The 21,144-nt window shown below is 42.8% G+C and overlaps 1 protein-coding gene across 1 annotated transcript; it reads right to left on the reverse strand.

The window, feature by feature from the left end:
• Positions 1 to 452: 452 nt before the first annotated feature.
• Positions 453 to 15,972, reverse strand: LOC310956715 (uncharacterized protein; the record flags this gene model as incomplete). The annotated part of the gene is made up of 9 exons (XM_083927063.1): positions 453 to 662; positions 784 to 868; positions 5,020 to 5,398; positions 10,499 to 10,624; positions 10,700 to 10,763; positions 11,254 to 11,393; positions 13,355 to 13,426; positions 13,585 to 13,636; positions 15,838 to 15,972. 9 exons carry the CDS (start codon positions 15,970 to 15,972, stop codon positions 453 to 455), a joined length of 1,263 nt encoding a protein of 420 aa, XP_083783189.1.
• Between the last annotated feature and the right edge of the window lie 5,172 nt (positions 15,973 to 21,144).

Raw genomic sequence — 21,144 nt, forward strand, 5'->3', positions numbered from 1 at the left:
CAAACCAGAAAGAACAGAAGATGACTCACGGCAGTTTACCCAGCCACCTGCTCCGTACTGTACCAGTGTCATGTACATGTGAATCTGGGCCCACCCTCAGTTCTCACAGAGATCCATTCAGATGCAGAGAGGTTTCAGTGAAAAGCCTGTAGCTTCATACACAAGAGCAGTCCATACAAGCATGTATTGCAGAAGAACTCAAACGATCTAGAGAAGGTTATGTGTCTCAGCTGTGTCTTTATGATCTGAATCCACAATGGGGACTTTTGATAAGACTTTAATTTAAACATTTTTACATTTTCAGCTTTTAATTAAATCATCACAACAAAAACAAAATGAAGCAAACGATAACAAAAACTAAACCAATAATAAATGGCTTGATATAGTATAGTATATTGATAAACAGGCCAGCAGCGTTTTATGAGCTGTGTCATGGTTTGGTGCCATCAGGTTTATGCACCATGTTTAGTGATAGAAGTGAGGACCGGCTCCGATGAGGGTTTCCTATTGGTCCACAGCAGGGCCAGACCTGCCTCCCGGAAGTCCTGATGGGAGCAGTAAATAAGAGGGTTCAGACCACAGTCCAGGTATGACATGACTGAAGCCAGTGTCCTTAACCAGTCAGGTGCCGGTGCCAGGTCCAATCTGCCCAGCAGGAGGAGCTGATGGAGAGAAGAAAACAGAGACGAAGTCCATGAGTGGACAAGGTGTGTGTGTGCGTGTGCGTGTGTGTGTGTGTGTGTGATGTTTCACATGTGTAAGATGAGTGAGTGCCTGTGTCACCTCAGACACAAAGAAGGGGGTGTAGCAGAGCATGTAGGAGGCCACGAGCACAGGAGTGACTGCACACAGATCTGCTTCATCATCACTGCGACACAGAGGAAACAAGAGGAAAGCCCGGCTCAGACCAGAGATCCAGGACCAGACCGAACCCTTTTAGATCGCTGCAGTGGTGTGAACTGACCCGTGTCGTCTGAGATCAAACCGGCTGCTCTTTGATCTACATTGGAGAAACAAAACAACCACTGCATAAATGCACGGCCCAACACAGGAGAGCTAGCTCCTCAGGCCTGGACTCCGCTGTCCACTTACACCTCAAGGAGAAAGCCCACTCCTTTGATGACAACAATGTCCAAATCTTGGACATAGAGGACAGATGGTTTGAAAGAGGAGTAAAAGAAGCCATCTATGTAAAAGTGGAGAAACCATCGCTTAACAGAGGAGGAGGGCTGAGACACCACTTATCTCCAATTTACAATGCTGCCCTTTCATCCCTTCCCAGGAGATTCAACAATCTAACCTGAAAGGACAACTGTTCACACATGGCCTCCTGTGACTCCAACGACTGTCGTTAAGACTCAATAGAGCACTAACGAAGCCGAAACCAACTGCCCACCAACGACTGCCTCTCTAACGACGGGCGTGGGCATTTGGAGCACAAAGGGTTTCAGTGACATCATCGGCCTTGTGAGAGGTTAAATACCTGGATCTCACACCAGTAGTTGGACCAGTCCCAGCCTGGTCAGATGCGTACATGAACTGATGAAGCCTCTTGGATGAGAGGTGAAACGCCTTCCTAAACAAACAACCAGTCCAGTTGTTTTTGACTGAAATTGCTTTGAGGATAACGATGACCTGGATGAATGAGAACATTCACAGGATTACTTCCCATATATTTATGAGAAGTAATTTAAGGACGGTCCCTAAATAAGTTTCCAGCAACTTAGCGCAAGGTCCTGGGGCCGTTCTCCGGCTGCCAACACCGGGCAAACCTCAGTGAAGTCACGGCTGGAACCGGAGTGAATATCTGTTGAATATCCACTATAAAACCAACTTCACCGCGGTCTCAGATCAAACATCAGCCGGTTTGAGTCCAGATGGGACGGGTCAGTTCACACCACTGCAACTTTCACCTGAAACCATCTAAAACAGTTTCGTCTCGTCGCAAATCTTGGGACTTAACTGGGCTTAATAGATTTGTTTACATGCACACATACTTACTTTTTTAACTTGTCTCTGCCTGCTTTAAACACAGCCTTATACTGTCGCTATTACTCTACATATACGGTAGAGATCAAAATTAGAGAACAACCAATAAATACTTGATTTATTCTGAAATACTGTTATTTTTATTGATCAGAATTTGATAGAATATCCACTGTGTCTATCCCACCGCTGTACTAGCATGTTTTTTTAAACCACCAAGGCACTTCAACAAAAACCTTTATTTAGTTTAGATGTAATGAGAGAACACTTTCAGATCCTCCCAGATATTGGTGTTAATATGGCACCTGGTGACAGTTGACTTAATTGTTGGACACTCCCTATTTATCTGGTGACTTTGAAGATGAAAGCTGCTCTAAGGTGCTAAACTTTACAAGGACACAGATTCATTCAAGTCCCTCAAAAAGGCACGTCGTGCACGTAAAACAAGTGCACCAGAGGACAGGATTAAGAGAAGACTCTCAATGGGGAATCAGTTCAACACTGCTGCTGGAGTTGGTCTCCAGTTCAGTGCTGAACAGGGCAAGGATATGTCTCTGCACACAGTGTCTCACCGTTGAAGAGTTTTTGGAGTGAAAGCCCACTCTGCAGTGACCAAACCTCTCATCAGCAGAAAGAATCAAAAGGCTAGACTTGCCTTTGCTGAGGAGCATGTTGTGTGGACAGAGGAGAACTGGTCCAGAGTGACTTCAGTGATGAGAGCATGTTCAGTTTATTTGGGTCTGATGGAAACATTATGTTGGGCGTAGGACTGGGGAAAGTCTGAACCCAAAGTGTGTAAAGAAGTCAGTTCCATTTGGAGGAGGAAGTGTCATGGTTTGGGGATGTTTTCTGCAGCAGGAGTTGGGCCTTTTGTTCAGCTACATGGCAGGTGTGCAAATGTTTCTGTGGACCTCCTTCAGCAACATGCAATACCTTCACCGCAACTGACTCCAAATCAGCTGCAGTTTTCATGAAGACAATGTCCCCTTGTCACACTGTAAAACAGGTGAATCAGTTCACTGAAGCTCAGAATATTGAAACAATGAAATGACCAGAGTCCAGATCTAAACCCCATAAAATCCTTGGTAACAAACTAATGACTAAGAAACCCACTCACTATCCTGGTCCTCATTTATATTTTAGAATGCTACAAATTATATCCAGCTACGGAAAAAAAAGCCTTAAAAGTCGGAGGTCAGAATGGAAGTACAGAGAGCCGTTGCTATGGTGATGATACACCGTCTCATCTCGACGCATTGGTCTGAACTGTCAGGTTTTAGAATGTTGCAGACCTGCACGTTGCAAGGAGTTGCAAGTTTCAACTAGTTGCGTTGCAATTCTTTGGTCAGAACTGGGCTTAAGAAACCCACTCCAGTTAGTGAAGTGTGGAAGAGACTGAGTCCGAATGGACCCAGATCAAAGCAGACCAGTGTGAGAAACTAGTGATGTCCTGTGGCCTCTACACTTCCTGTTCTTTTCTGAATCCTAGAGAAGAAAACATTGTTGAAATCTTCTCTTCTGACACAATGAACACTGTTGATCACTGTTTTTTCACTAAATAAAGGTTTTTGTTGAAGTGCCTTGGTTATTTAAAAAAACATGCTAGTACAGCAGTGGGATAGACACAGAGGATATTTTGTCAAATTATCGACGATAAAAAATAACAGTATTTTAGAATTGATCAAGTATTTATGAGTTGTTCTCTAATTTTGTTCTCTACTGTATTCAGTGAAACTGTTTGTGGTACAAAAACTGCACACAAAGAGTGCGAGCCAATGGAATACTTTCTGATCAGATGTGTTCCTCCACTGGCTCCCCTCAGGGCTGTGTTCTGTCTGCTCTCCTGTTCATCCTCTACACCAACATGTGCCACAGCAACAGAGAAGACAGATTTATTTTAAAGTATGCAGATGACTCTGTCATTGTGAGCCTGCTACAAGGGAATGAAACAGGTCATGGTCCAGTTTTCCAGGATTTTGTAGTCTGGTGTGACGGGTCCTTTCTACAAATGAACATTTCCAAAACAAAAAACATGTGCATTGATTTTAGGAAACTCACCATGGCTAAGGAAATAATCAGCATAAAGGGTCAAGCAGTGGAGTGTGTCAACAAATATAAATACCTAGGGACCATTATTGACAATAATTTAAACTTTGAGGCAAACTGTGAGGCTGCATACAAAAAGGGGAACCAGCGGCTTTACTGTCTGAGGAAATTGTCCTCCCTCCACATCGACAGAAAGTTGCTCACTTTGTTTTACCGCTGCTTCACTGAATCTGTACTCTCTTTTAACCTGCTCTCTTGGTTCAGCAACCTACCACTGAAAAATAAAAAATCCCTAAACCAAATTGTGAGGTGGGCTGATTGGAGAGCCACAGCTGAAGCTGGAATCCCTACACAGCAGGCAGCTACAGAGGCTAGTTGTGTCAATCTTAGAGGATAGATCCTACCCACTTCACAGCCAATTTCAGCCTCTCCCATCAGGCCGTAGGTACAAAAATGCCCCCAGATATTTATGATGGTTTCAATTCTGCTTGTTGGTGCGATTCTTTGCCGATTCTCTCACTGATTCCTGATCAGTTTTGTGTGCAGAAAAAAAAGTTGGCACACAGGTTGTTATTATCCGAGTCTGAACAAAGTGTGGATGAAATGAAAGAATATTTGTAGAGCTTTCTTTTTTATTTAAGATCTCAGGGTTTTTAAAGAAAAAAATCAGCTTGTCCCACTTGTGTGGGGCTATTGTTATTATAAAGACACGCTTTGTACCGTTTTTTCCCCTCTCTGCCATGACTCCTTCTTGTTGCAAGTTTCCAGCATTGTATATGTGAGTTTGACAATATGATTAACATGCACTCACTCAGTCAATATGATGGTAATTCATTTTACAGCATTATGCTAATCAATCATGTGCAGTCTCACTGTTTTGACCAGTATTCTCTTGCACCTATGTAGTGTGCCAGCCCGACTGGATGCTGAATGCGATTTCCAGCTTGTGCTGTGTCACCTGAAATGATCGTTTGTCAAGTTGTTTACCTCTTGCAGCTCAAGCAGCAGCCAGTGGCACTCAGTAGAGAGCAGAGGAAGATGAGGATGAAGGGAATGAAGATGCAGATGGAGAAAGCACAGAGAATGTAGACCAACATGTCTGAATAGCTGTTCTCCCAGAAGACAGCACACAGCATCTCTGCTCGGTCATACCTGAGAGGGAGAGGCCATGACGCTATGAACAGAGTAGAAACAACACTAACTGAAAATATGAAGTAAACTACGTACGTGATCCAGGCGTAGACAACAGGGACACTTCCGAACACCACCCCTGTCACCCAAGAAGCCAAGCAGGCTGTCACCATAACAACAAAGAGACCACTTCCGGTAGAAGCCATGCCGATCAGCCGTTGCACACAGAGTATAGCTGAAAAGGAAAAAAGAAATCCTTATACTGACTGAATCAAAGCAATAACAGTGCCCATAGAAACTCATGATACACTTTTAAAAAAGTTACTTTTTTGTTTTACAGCCTGAAATGATAATTCCTAAAAATATATATATTCCAGCGTGATTTACGCATTTTGCCGTACAACATTCAAGTGAAATGTTTTTTCAAAATTTCTGAAAATTAATGAAAAATAAAAAACTAGAATTGGCAAGTGTTGTTAAAGTGATGAGTCCCTTTAGAATAACCATTTAAAAATGTCCAGGTATAACCAATCACCTTCCAGATTACACACCAAGTTAAGTGGCCTCCACCTGACATCAGCTGTGGTGGTTCCACTGATTCGGTCCAGATCAAATGAACAGGTGCGAAAGAACCAGACCAGCTGGGGGAAAAAAAACTTCATTTTCACATCTGGTTCACAAGGGGAAGTGGACTAATCAGGTGTGAATTAAGCTACAGCAGTTCTACAGGAATGTTTTGCGTGCACACACATTTCCTGCAGCATCCCTTTCCTGATTTATGTATTCTAAACCTGAGGTTATGGGGTAGACTGCCCAGTAGGGCTGCCAACTTTGTCCCTGTGAAATAAGGGACAAAAGGTGGCCTGCAGCCGCCATGCAAGTATGGTTTTGTGTGAATATACAGTGTTCTGTTTTAAGGCATTTGTCATAATGATAAAGTTTTGCAGTGGAATAAAATAGCAGGGACTCCGAACATGAACCCTCAGTCTACACAAGCAGTGGTGAGGACATGCTCAACAATCTTATTCACTCAAACTATATATACGCAAGTTGGAAGACAACACATTTAAACAAAAACAGAGGAAAAGAGGAGCTTACCTCTGCTCACCAACTCTACTTTTTCCATGTATACTTTTGGCTTCTCTTGGCTGATTCAAGCAGTATTTCATCCTTTTGTGCAGCCAGAGAAAAGTCCTTACATGACATGTCACAGTTCACAGATATTTGAAGTTCATTTATGATCAGCTCTGTGCTGGTAATGGAGCCCTCTCACTGCCAATTTTAAGCCTGGTGGAGGAGTTCAAATGTGGTAAAACAAGGCTTGAGATGACGCTCACAGAATCCTGGGATCCTTTTGTCAGAGGTGCTGCTAGGAATTGAGGCCTGTTACAGCAGTGGCACAGGCGAAGGTGGCTCTAAGAGCCTGCTCACACTGTCCTTTTGGTCGCGGCCAAAACCGGTTTTTCAGCTAAAGTCTAGTACCTGCGCCCATACCTGGTCATCTGGTCCAAATCCTGTCGACGTGTCTTCATCATTGAATTGACAGTACCGTGGGAGGAGGCCATCAATGAAGCATACGAAAGGAAGAGCCTGCGGTATGCTAACTTAGCAGCTGATGCAGAGGATCTTTGCTGGAGCGTTAAGGTGCGACCAGTGGAGGTTGGCTGTAGGGGATTTGTAGCCAGTTCCACCACAAGGCTCCTGAAGGAGGTCGGCATCAGAGGGCAGACTCAACGGAAGACCATCAAGGAGTTAGCCAGTGTTGCCGAAAGGAGCAGTCATTGGTTGTGGCTGAAGAGAAAGGAGACCGTTTGGGCTGCCAAATGGCCGCAGGGTGCCACCAGTTTGACACACGCCCAGGTTTGATCAGCCTGTGATGGGCCAGCCGCGGAGGAGGGCGTCTTGTGAATAAGGCTGAAACGCCCTAAGAGACTGTGGTACACAACTGATGATGTGTTGGACTGGGGGCACCAGGCGGTCAATTCCCAAATCTCTCAATCCAACCCCACTCAGAGAACATCTCCATCATTATGACTGAGCTGATCATCATGGGATAGTAGCACCAAGTCCTAGCAAGAATCCAGAAACCTGCATCTGTTTCTTGAGTCCAACCATTTAATGGTCATCAGAGAGAAAATCCTCAACAAAGGCATTTGAGTCTGGCCCACTGAGCACAAATGAGACAAACATGTTGATCAAATTGGCTTTCCCTAGGTTTTGGAAAACGGCAACCCACTTCTCACTGGTGGATTTTGTGGTATCCTGTGTGGTTTTCTTTATTTCCTTCCTGTAAGCACAAAAGTCCATACTCACTGTCTTATTTTGAGGGCAACCCCAACCTGCTCCAGGTCAGTGAAGAAGAGCTCCTTGTGTAGGCCAATTGGTTGCAGTTTCATCATCACATTTTTTGATGAGAATTCAAACCACTTGTCAATGTATGCAATGACCGGTCATAGAACTTCATAAAGTCCTTTTGCTGCTTTGATCTCTATGCTGACAATTGTTTGTCCATCAGCTGCTTTGTCTGGTATACAAAACAGCTGTCTTATTTCCGCTTAGATGTCTTCGCTTTGAATTTTCCCACCTCCCTGTAAGCATCTGTGACGCAAAGTTTTGTTTCCTCCAGCTTTTGTCAAAAACACATCCCACGCTGTGGAAATAGCACAGATAAATCTCAGCAGCTGCAGTTTTTTCTTCATCCTCAAAAATCCTCCTCAGATACACAGGACAGGTCTCCCCAAGGGACCTGAGGTATGAGGTGAGAGCATGCCAGCTCTGCAGGAGGCCATCAATAGCTGGATGGAGAGACAGCCATCGCGTGCAAACATGATGCAGAATTTCATGCCACTCAATGTCAACAAAAGCAAAAAATATGCACGCAGTTCCTCTCTTCTGGAAGCAGATACTGAGAATTGGCTGTAGATCTTTAAAACCAGTGACTCAGTATCCAGCTGATCACAGGCATGCTTGCAGGTGTTATGAGCTATGTGAGCCGGAGCAATTAGCTTTCAAAATGCGATTGTTGGCACTGCTCAATAACTGGTAAACTGAGTGGTGTTGTCCACAGTTTACATTGGCATTATCTGCTGCATAGGCTGTGGTGTATTTTATATCCAGTTAATACTTTTCAGGCAGTTCATCAGAGCTTGATGAATACCATTTGCAGTTTCATCACTGTCATCATAAAAGTCAAGTAACTTGCACCGCACTCCATCAGACAGAAAAATATCTCACACACTGGAAACATTTTTCTATTTCCCTTGTTGAGGCATCAGAGGCAACCAGGATATCCTGCACAGGTCCTAAAACATTCACTGATATCATCTGAGCTTTTGTTCTTCTCAAGTGCATCTTCTTCACATTTAACTCACAAAACAACATTCCGTTTATCTTAACACCTTAACCACAGTCGGTGCTGTTGTAGCCAAGTCTTTTTAACTTCCCATGGTTTGTTGTAAATGCACAGTCTTTTCTTTTTTGCAGGGTTATCCATTATAATTTAATCTGTAGCCTATTTACATTTTCCAAGTCGACTCAGTAGCGTCACACATTGCTGTTATTTTCTTTTCTTTTCTTGGAGGAAATGGCGCATTTACTTAACGTATAGCCTACTGATGCGCCGACTGGGGCTGTGATTTGATGATGACAGGTGTCGTCAATGATTCTCAAGTGTCGTGATCAGCACTGTTGCTGTTGAGAGGTCACGTAGGGGCCAATTAGTTAGGCCCAATATATGGGACATCCTGGCTAATATGGGACAGTTGGCCACCCTACTATGGACTGCTGGTGGATGTCAAACCAAAAAGCCACCTTCTGGCTTAGCCAACATGGGCTGATTATCAACCCAGCTAAGTGCCAGTTTGGACTGCCATCAAGGACGGAGGACGGATGCGATCCCGTCAAAGGTTTGAGGCCATCACTTAGGTATGGTGAACTTTTACCAGCGATTCATCCCTTGTGTGACACGGACCACCATCCCCACTCGGTGGAGGCAGCAGATTTTTGAGGCTGTCCAAAACCTTTCTCGCCCGGGCAAGAAACCTTCTCAAAGACTGGTGGCAGCAAAGTTCATCTGACACAGCCTCAAAAAGGATGTGAAGGGTTGGGTTAACTGCTGCATCAAGTGTCAGCCCTCTAAAGTGCATCGGCACACCAAAGCCCCTCTGACACAGTTCTCTGTGCCCTAAAAATGATTTAACCATGTTAATGTGGAATGAGTGGGCCCCCGACCCTCCTCCTATGGTTTCAAACGCCTTCTCACTATGGTGGACAAGACAACATGATGGCCGGAAGCTTTTCCAGTGTCATCGGCGACATCCACTGACAGGCTCCCATCGGTCATGTTGGGCCTCAGGACTATGACCGACCTCTGCGGTTCCCACGTGTTTCATCCCCAACACCACAGCTCATTGGTTTGTGACCCAGCAACTGCCCACACTCTTAGACAGTGCCAGTGCCAGAGTTATGCACTGATCCCCACTTCACAACAAGGCCTCCCTCAGTCTCAAATCCAAACAATCCTGCAGACAGTAGAATATGTTTTCATCTGCCACAACGCCCACCGAGGACCCCTGCAACCTCCCTAAGATGGCCCATTCCATGTCCCGGGGACCGGGGACAAGCCACAAAACATCTCTGTGGACCGCCTCAAACCAGTTCACCTAGATTTGGATCAACCTGTTGGATTGGCCCAGCTCCCACGGCATTTAAGCATTCATGTGTTAAACTGACCAACCCACCATATTTAGAAGTCTGCTGTTGCTCAGCTAACATGCTAAAAAAATGTTAGAAAGTGATTCATTTATGACAGAATGCCCCATTACTTTTTAAAAACCCAACAGAAATATACAGTTTCATCAAAAACAAACAGCTAATAACTGTAGTTTTGATCAAACAAACAGGAGGAAGTAATGCACTATTTTAGAGTCATATTTTTTAAATCTAATCACCAGAGAGACTTATCACTCTACAAACACATTTTGCAATAGTACTGTACTGCACAACCGATCTGAACTGCTCCTGAATGTACATTTTAAGATCAGCAGCAATTAGAGAACCAATGGTGGATTCCTTGCAGAAACACAAGACAGAATCTCAAATCACTGGAATTCTTTGGGAGAATAGTTTCCTGCATGTGTACCAGTCTGCTGCAAAGATGCAACATATTTGGGATTCTACATAAACATTTCTAATACAATAACACAAGTTAAATTTTTCACTAACAGCATTAACTGTTTAGTCATGAAATAACTAAACAGAAGCTTAGATCAATAAATCTTACATTTTCCCTTAACTCAGAATGAATGTAAGTCTTGATGATGACATGGTCCCGTACCTATGCTCCCTATAGAGGAGGCGATGAAGGCAAACTTAAGCAGGCTGACGACCTCACACCACGGTGACCTCTGACCTCCTGTCAGCATGGCCAACAAGGAGCCGGAGATGATGAGGAGGGAGCAACCTTCACAACACAGTGGTTCATTATCAGAAATGATGTATTCCTGCACTGAGATTACATGTTAAACATAAATTGTACCTAAATCTGACAAGGTGAGACTGATGAAAGGAATCCAATATCGACAGCAGAACTGACCCCTGCACTGAAAATTAAAGAGCAGAGAGGGAACATTTTGTTGAGATCACACACAAAAAAAGAGTTATCACCCAAAACCAAAATAATCAACCATGGTGCATTATGGGTGTCTGTGCTTAAAGAAATAACTAACGTGAATTACCACGTTTCAGAAAAGCAGATTTGGACGCAAACACAGGAAACTCATGGAGGCTGCAGGTAGGATGCAATGATTTAATGAAGGGAAAATAAACTCACAGGGTGCAGTCCAAAGAAAAAACAGGGACCAACAGGAGAAGGACAGAGACGATATACACAAGGAACTCATTAAACATAGAATACAAGTTAAGGTGTAGAGAGGCCAGAAAACATACAAAGACAGGAAGTGAAACTAGACATGACACGTTGAGAGAGAGATTTTAAAATAAAACAGGTAACAAACTAAACTAAACCTCAAGAGCATGACATAAATAATATTTCACACACATCTACTGTAGGGAACAAACAAAACACCTTACCATGACTTTGACCAGCAGAACAAGACAGTTTCCCACAACTCCCATTACCATCTCCAGCCCCAGCACAGCCACCAGCAGCCACCTCTCTGCCTCTGGCCATGGACGTTCCATGAACATAGTCCCATTGAACCACTCACTCACTGGAGGATGAGGAATTCAAAGAATCACAGAGTTTATCATAAAGTAACCACCCGCTGCTTCTAAAACATCCCGAGTTTAAACCCACGCTCACCTATTCCACTTTCTCCTTAAGGGACGAACATTTTTGAGGATTTCTATAAAGAAGGGGTCTTTTGTTCTTTTGCAGATCTGGTCACTGAATTCAGTCTTCCACCTTCTCATCTCTTGAGATATTTCCAGGTGAGGAACTGTGCAAAGTCCTTATTCTCGAACTTCCCTCACCATCCACTTCAGCAGCCGTGAGGTGAACTCCTTTACACTGGTCTTTAATCTCAAAATTATACAGTTCTACTCAGTCATATTATGATCATTTGACCTTCAACACTAGAGAGACTTGGGAACATGAACCCGGGTTGGTTTTTGATGAATATTGGTGGGAATCCGCACTGCAGGTAATTCACAAAACTTCCATTTGTGCCCGTTTGACCTTGATACAGTTTAAAGTTGTAATTAGATGTCATTATTAAAAGACAAGGTTGGCGCAGATTTTCCCAAACATGGTAGATGCCTGTGACAATCTTACACATATGTTCTTCTCTTGTCCAGCTCTGAGAAACTTTTCTGCAAATTTACTTCAACACCATGTCTAAGGCATTCTCAAGGGCTATTCCCACTCCACTGCACATTGGCATTTTTGGTCTTCTGGAAGAGCATACCCAATATTCTACTTAAGAATTGGATGGAATAGCCTTTACCTCCCTCTGATTGCTAAGCGTAACCCCCTTCTCAACTGGAAATCCACAACAGCTCCTTCAGGCACGCAATGGATTACAGAGGCTATGTCCTTTTTAAAAGAAGAGAAAATAAGATATTCAAGAAGGGGTAGCCACACATACACACACACACACACACACACACACACACACACACACACACACACACACACACACACACACACACACACACACACACACACACACACTCCCCTATTCTTTTCTCTTTTCTTTCTCTTTCTTTTACTATTATTTATTCATCCTATCTTTATCTACCCTGGTTAAATGATTCACGCTTCTTACTGATGTCCATAACCAATTTATTCTCTCCACAAAGTTACGGAACACCGTGAAAACGTGTACGCCTGCTTAGCCAGTAGTAGACAGTTTTCTCTCATCTCTTTTCTCTCTCTCCCTCTTTCCCTCTCGCCTCTCTGTTCCTCACTAACAACTTAGGCTCACGTCCAACGTCACTTGGACAGGAAGTGACCCCTCACACTCTCAATACATTTTTACAGCAGAACTATTAATTAAACTGCATTTAGGTTTCATCACAAATTAATGTAAACACATTCAAATAAAAAAACCAATTAGAAATCAATGATGAATTCACTAACTTCCGGTGTTGCCACGGTAACACATTGCCGTAATTCAGCAGCAACTACACTTTCTATTATGTTTATGTGGTCAGTTTAAAGATTTTATACAGATTACGTCTAACTACTTTTTTCATTGTAGGCCTTTTGTCTATTTGGTTTTATTTTTGTAATCGGAGTTTGTTCTTAAAAATATGCAAATCTAAATCTAAGGGTGTATACAAACGTGTTTAATGCCGACACCAGTGTGTCCGATATACTGTATGTAAGTGCCTTTGTTATTCTTGTGAACACACCAATAAAAATATGAAACATAAACATAAAGTAACCACCACCTGCATGAAGCTGGGGCAACTCAGAGCTGGTGTTGCTGATGGAGGTTTAATACCAACTTGGGTACTTATAATGACTAAATAAATAAATGATCAGTTACCTTTTGTACATTAAAAGAGTAAGTGACAACTACATTTGTAAGTAGGTCAACTTGTGACTGATTACTTCTCACTTGGGTTTGCAACAATAAATCGATTATCGATTAATTGTCGATAAGAAATTACTTGATTAAAATAAATTAATTGCAATTAATTGCGTTTTGAACCCGTAATTTCCCACCAGTCCACGTGAGGGCGCACTTGACGCCAGACGTACTAGATGCAGACGCGGGAACACAAGCGAAGCAGTTCTCTGACGACAACAACATGACAAACGAGAAGCGGTACACTGACAAGATGAAGAGGGGGAAACGGAGCCACTTTAAGTTGGTTGATGACGACAAATACAGCAAATACACAATATGTGGAAGTATTTTAAAGTACAACAACTCCACAACTTTGTTGAATTACCACCTAAATGGGTCACATCCAGCCGTGCTACAAGCAGCGGGTGGTTCTCGGCCTACAATCACCACAGCGCTGGGACGAAGGGCATTCTGAATAGAAAATATCAAACTATTAAACAGGCTACTTAACATGAAAATAAATTGGGCATTCTCTCGTCTGCGACATTGGAAACATTAATAACAGCAGCATAAAAAAATCATTCCTGAATAGAAGAATACAATACTATGCCAGTGTCTGTTGTGAGGGCCTTATTTGCGGTTGCAAGTGGTGTTTTCAACTCGGCCTTCTTCCTCGCGTAGCTTGCTTCCACGCCGGTGGTTATTGTTGTTCTAGAGAGGATACTGTACCCGGGCAACGACATTTATCGGCAGCATGTCTGTAACCATGTTACATACACGCTGAGTAAAGCCCTCTGCTTTTGTAGAGTCACATATGTTTCATATGCTACCAAAATGTTCTTCTCTGCCCTCAAGTGAGTAACTTTGCACATAAAAATTGTAAATGTGTCAAAGTTTGGTTCCTGTTGCAGTGAATGTGAACGACATCAGCTGACAGGAAGTTAACAAGGACCAAGGCGGTTGCCTAGTAATGGAATTCCATTAAAAAGGTCTATACAGTTAATCTAATCAGAGGGAAATTCAGCTTCTCAGAAGAATTGCAGCTTGATAATTTGTATCCCTACTCTCTTCCTTTGTTGATTGCAGGGGTCTGGAGCTGGATCTTTAACCTCCAGAAGATTTTGGGATGGTTGACTTGCCATGATTTTATTGATGATAATTTAGGAATATAGAATTTTGTGTAGAATTGTAATAATTCATGCCACGACAAACGATAGATTATTAACCAAATGGCATGAAACCCCAAAGAAAAACTAGGAATAAAATGGTACACATGTACTGTAGGAAGTGGGTTTTAGACACAATAACACTGAAAATTCAAATACATGGATGAAAAGTCTGAACAAATATGGATCACTGCATAGTATGATTTTTTTCAAATAACAGCAGGGAAACAACAAAAGATCAAACCAGAAGTGTTTGTATAAGTCTTTGCTCACACCCGCATCTCTCTCTTTTTATATATATATATATATATATATATATACAGTATATATATATATATATATATTCACATGTTGCTTTATCATTGTATCGGTGCAGCATTCTCCTTATGGACCTAGCAGCAGTAGAATGTAAATTAAAATAGGATAGGATGAGATGGTCACCAATGCTGCCTTACCTTCCGTCTCATAGAGCTCTGATGTTTATATACAGACAAAGACCTTTTTCGTCATGCATAGGGGACGGACACAAGTTAAACCTCAATCTGACAGTATTTTCTATTTGAGAGAGCAAAGGATACACTTACTTCTACTGTGAGCGTCAGTCCACAGCCTTCAACAATGGTTTCTAGGCGTTTGTAGGGGCGAGCTCAGATGGAAGTGTCATCAAAACCATTTTCAATTAAAATCGTTATGCTCCATTTAACTCAACTAGAAAGGCTCTGATGCACTTATGTGTGTGTCTGTAATTCAGCATCTACTAGTGACTGTCATTATTATGTAGGTGATGATAACAACAACACCAACAACAGTAAGGAAAATAAGCTGCTGTAAGGAATCAGATGAAGTAATGTGTCAAACAATACGGCTGTTACTCAAACTGTAGCAAGATCACTGACTTATTTCTCTTTTACTCTAAATCAATGGTGCAGTTTCATTTAAACAAAGTATTTATAGTTGAGCTGTTGAGCTGCTACTGTAGAATGGTTGAACAAACCAAACAAAGCCTGCTGGGACTCTGCCTCTGCTCTATATAGTCTCTCCATATCAGGTGCATCCAATAGGCCTAATTTAGGATTTACTAAACAGGACTGACTAATACAAGAGAATTACAAGAAGGCACTGAGGTCACATTCATTTGTGTTTCTGCACCTTTTGGCATTCTGGCTCATTCAGCGTCACTAGATTCGGCCACTTCGGCCCCGGAAAACATTTTTAATTACACCATTTCTTATTTTTACATTTGGAATCACTCGTGCTCAGCTTTTATTGTATTTTTTTTTTTTTTAAATGACCCAAAGCTTTTAACCATCGGGCCTGTGGTTGCCTCTGATCACACCATAATCGCATTAGCGCGACGCCACTTTTAGAAAAAGAACTTTTTTAACTCAGTGGGATCTAAAAGCAACTGGTGAAAGGAGGAGTGAGGAAGGTCTCCCTGGACATTTCGACTCCAGGGCCGGAGTCAAACTCACCTCCGTGTGGTGGTTCTGTGTCACTGGTGACCGGAGCCCTATGGTCGCGGACAACACCACCCTGCTGTGGACTGGCTTCATCACCAGCACTTGCCGAGTCCCGCTGGCACAACCAGGGAGCCAAGCCCAAGTCATCGGCACCCTCCAGCTCCTGCCTTCGCCCCGTGGAGTGGCAGTGCTCCACCAGGGAAGATGAAGCGGTGGTACTCTCCTCTGGGCAAAAGTTTCTACACTAGATGTTTATCTGATAGTGCTGTAACTAAATTTAAAGAAGCGATTCCATCTGCATTTAATTTAATGCGCTTATCCTAATATTCAAGATTCCTGCATTAACGTTAGTTTCTCTGAAATTGATCACCTTGTTGAAAGTGTTGCAGGCTCTCTAAGAACAACACTCGACTCTGTTGCTCCTTTAAAAAAGAAGATAATGAAACGGAGGAAGTTAGCTCCGTGGTATAACTCACAAACCCGTGAATTAAAAAGCGAAAATTGGAAAGTAAATGGCGTTTCACTAAATTGGAGGAATCACGCTTAATTTGTTTTTTAAAAGTCTTAAAACCACACAGTGCGCATGTGCGAAAGTTGCATGCAGCCTTTTACTGCTCCAGCCTTTGAGTTCGCTTTTTTAAACTTTCTGAACTTTCTTAACTTTTATTCTCTTTTGTTCGTTTAGTTTCTTCACTCTATCTTCTGTGAAGTTCTGCCCTCTACAATGAGGTTACTTTTGATTGTTTTCGTGTTGTTGTTTTTTTTTATCATGCTGCCTTTTTTTACTCCGGAATAATGCCGTTATAGCGGCCAGACAAGCTGATATTGCGCCTGAACTCTGGAGAAAAACACACCAGGGATGCAGAGGTGGGAAGCAACGCAATAGAGGAGGGTCGAGATGGGACAGGCTTATGGAGAGGAGAAGATTTAAGCCATGTCTCCCCTCTGTTGTTATAGGTAATGTACGGTCTCTGTACAGCAAAACGGATGAACTGCGCTAACGTGGAGCCACCCGAAGTACCTTGAGTGCAGTCTGATGTGTTTCACGGAGACATGGCTGCACAGGGACATTACGGACCAGAATGTCTCCGTGGATGGCTTCCACACCATTCGGGCTGACCGGGACTGCACCAAGAGTTTTAAGAGGAAGGGAGGGGGGCTTGCCATTTGAGTAAACAGCAGATGGTGTAATCCTGGTCACATCACCATTAAAGAACAGCTCTGAGGTCCAGATGTTGAACTGCTGGCCATTGGACTCTATACCGTCTGCCTAGAGAGATCCCACATGTCATCACTGTTGTTCTGTAAACTGCAAACCCGACATCTGCCTGCAGCAACATAGATACCACCTTCTCCAGACTCCAGACTCCAGACTCCAGACTCAACACTCCTTTCCCTCATCATCATGTCGGGAGACTTTAACCACGTCACCTTGGATAGAGTTCTGCCAACCTTTCAACAGTACATGAGGTGTCCTACCAGAGAGGAGAGGACTCTGGACCTGATGTATGTTAACATTACCAATGCATACATCTCCTCTTCTCTCCCTCCTCTGGGCAGGTCAGATCATAACCTGGTTCACCTCAAACCCTGTTATGTTCCTCTGGTGAAGAGGAAGTCTACGACCACAGTACTGTGAGGAGGTGGTCTGAGGAGGCTTATGAGACACTGCAAGGCTGCTTTGAAGTGACTGACTGGCCTGCACTTTGTGAACCGCACAGGGAGGACATTGATGGGCTCACTGAGTGCATCACAGACTACATTATTTTGGCGTGGGCTGCAATATCCCAGTTCGGACTGTAACCTGTTAAGCCAACAACATACCCTGGATCACCAAGGACATCAAGGCCATCCTGCATGAAAAGAAGAGAGCGTTCAGAGATGGCAACCGTGATGAGGTGAGGTAAGAACCATCACCGGGTTCCAGAAGATTGGTAGCACGGGGTTGGAGGACCGTGTGGACCAGGCCAGTGAACGGAACCTATTTTTCAGTATGTTTGATACTGCGGCCCATCCCCTACATGACTCTGCTGCTGGCTGCCCTTCAACTAATGCCACTTTACCTCCCCCTATTCCTCCTCCTTACACACCCCTTGACTGTCCCTCACACCAACCTATCCCACCCCTCCCCCCTGCTCTACATCATGTCCTCTACAACCTGATGATCTCAGCCCTCCCCCAATGGACACCTCTACAGTGTCCTTCAAACCTGACCTGGTGAGAAGACAACTGACAAGACTTCAATCTGGCAAAGCTGCAGGCCCCGATGGCGTATTTGCCAGGGTGCTTAAAGCCTGTGCCCCCCAGCTGTGTGGAGTACTGAGTCAAGTTTTCAGCCTGAGCCTGCACCTCCAGAGGGTCCCTGTACTGTGGAAGATGTCCTGCCTCGTGTTTGTGCCAAATATGCAGCATCCCAGTGGCCCTCAGGACTACAGACTGGTGGCCCTGATGTCCCACATCATGAAGACCATTGAAAGACACGTCCTGGAGCTACTAAGGCCTATGGTCAGGTCCTTCCCTGATCTGATCAGTTCGCCTACCAGCCCCCTCCGTTCAGGGGGTCCCTGTGGACACTTTAGAGGAGTAGAAGTACCTCAGGTACTATATATATATATATATATATATATATATATATATATATATATAGTTATACAGTTATATATATTTATATATATATATATATATATATATATATATATATATATACGCCGACGATGTTCTCTGTATCTAACCTGTACTAACACACTAACATCCTGACACTTATCCTACCTGTACTAACACACTAACATCCTGACACTTACTCTTCTTTTACACTTTATTCTTGTGTTAGGTTAAAATGTTTTTTGTATTATTGCACTGTCGAGATTTGCTGCTCTGTGTGCCTTGAATTGCCCCCCGGGGACAAATAAAGTTTTTTGAATTGAATTGAATTGAATTGAATATTCTGTTTTTCTAATGTAGGAGGGTAAGCCTACATTTATTATGGCTAGAATATATTAGTTGATGAATTAATTATGAATTAACTTGACTCGTTAAAATTTAGGATTTATTTTACCTCGAAGTAGGGCACCACACCAAAATAAGACAGGATGTTTATTAAACTTTGGTGAAGGTTTAATACCTGTTAGTAATTTAAAGTAATTGATTGTTAAATTTTCATCAGTCTCGTCTTGAACGCGTTAGTTCGCACCACAGCCTTTATCAGTGACCAAACTTTCTGCACAGAACAGAAGACTCTCACAACGACGTAAGGTTATAAACATTTATTTGACTACCTAACAAGGAGAATACAGGATAGTGCAACACTGAATAGACAAGTGAAAAAGGTTAAATGTGGATATAAAAAAGTTTAAGACCAGAGTGATTCAGGTCTACGGGCTGGCATATAATATTACTGGCGGACTTAAACTGGCGCTAATTAGCCTGTCAACAGAACTCGGATCAGAATTTAACTGTTACCAACGTTTAACCAAGAGTTGCATTAAAAGGCCAACCTTACTTTGCCGTTGATATTACAGTCGCCCTGGCATCTTACAGTACCGATGCAGGTTCGTAGGTCCGCGTCCTGGTGTTTGGCGGACCTTAGTTCAATTCAATTTTATTTATAGTGTCTAATCATAACTAAAGTTATCTCAGGACACTTTACAGAGTAGGTAAAGACCACACTCAATGACTTATTTATGATTTACATAGACCCAACAATTCTTCTGTAGAGTACGGTGGCAACGAAAACCTTCCCTATAACAGGCAGGAACGTCAGACAGACCCAGCTCTGTAGAGGACGGCCATCTGTCTGCACCGGTTGGGGAGGAAGAAAAGGAGAGAGAAAGAGAGAAAAGACACACAGATGGACAGAGAGAGACAGACACACTTCCAGAGATGCAAGCAAAGGCTAACAGTAACTATAATAATATTTATAGTAATGTGAATATAACGTTAAGACAGTTAATACAACAAAATAGTAGAAACAAGCACAGCTAAGGTGATAGAATATGAAAATGATAATAACTATGGTGGCAAACATGATCAATGATGAGTAGTGGCAATAGCAGCTACGATACAGCTACACATTTTATAGTTTATTAAACTAGTGATAGTATATATGAGTAACAGTGATAATAGCAGCAGGAAGCGTCATGTAGGACCACGGCAGCAGGCACCACCACGATCAGCAGAGACCTGCGAGACGACAAAGCACAAAAAGCTCCGGGGAAGAAGCTGAATTAGTAACATGCATTGATGAGACATGAATGGTACAGACAGAGAGGAGAGAAGCTCAGAGTATCAGGAAAAGTATTATCCCCCGGCAGACTAGGCCTATAGCAGCATAATTAAGCAGAATAAAGTCTTATTGTAAGCCCTAGCTGTAAGCTTTATCAAAAAAGAAAGTTTTAAGTTTACTTTTAAATAAGGGGACAGTGTCTGCCTCCCAAATAACATTTGGGAGTTTGTTCCACAGGAGAGGAGCTTGGTAGCTGAAGGCTCTGCCTCCACTTCTACTTTTGGAGACTCTAGGAACGACGAGTAGCCCTGCATTCTCAGAGCGCAGCGATCTAGTCGGGTAATACGGTACTATGAGCTCTTTAAGATACGACGGAGCCTGACCAATAAGAGCTTTGTAGGTAAGGAGAAGGATTTTAAATTCTATTCTAGATTTTACAGGTAGCCAGTGCAGAGAAGCTAATACAGGATAAATATGTTCTCTTCGATTTGTTTTAGTTAGTACACGAGCTGCAGCATTTTGGACCAACTGGAGACTTTTAACAGACTTATTGGAGCAGCCTGATAATAAGGAGTTGCAGTAGTCCAGCCTAGAAGTAACAAATGCATGGACAAGTTTCTCTGCATCTTTCTGAGACACATTGTTCATAATTTTTGCAATATTACGCAGGTGAAAATATGCAGTCCTTGTCGTTAGTTTTATGTGGAAATCGAAGGACATATCCTGATCAAACATAACCCCCAGATTCCTTACTGTGGTGCTGGAGGACAACATTACATCATCCAGAGTAACAATGTCTTTAGCTATTGAGTTTCGGAGGCCTTTGGGCCAAGAACAATGACTTCAGTTTTGTCTGAGTTTACCATCAGAAAATTGAAGGTCATCCAGCTTTTTATTTCCTTAATGCACATTTGAAGTTTATCTAACTGATCGGTTTCTTCTGGTTTGATCGACAAATATAATTGTGTATCATCAGCATAACAATGAAAGTTTATGGAGTGCTTCCTTATAATATTTCCTAAGGGAAGCATATATAAGGTGAAAAGAATCGGTCCAAGGACAGAACCCTGTGGGACTCCGTGACTAACTTTAGTGTG

This window comes from Echiichthys vipera (genome assembly GCF_963691815.1).
Source record: "Echiichthys vipera genome assembly, chromosome: 2".
In the NCBI taxonomy this organism is placed as follows: domain Eukaryota; kingdom Metazoa; phylum Chordata; class Actinopteri; order Perciformes; family Trachinidae; genus Echiichthys; species Echiichthys vipera.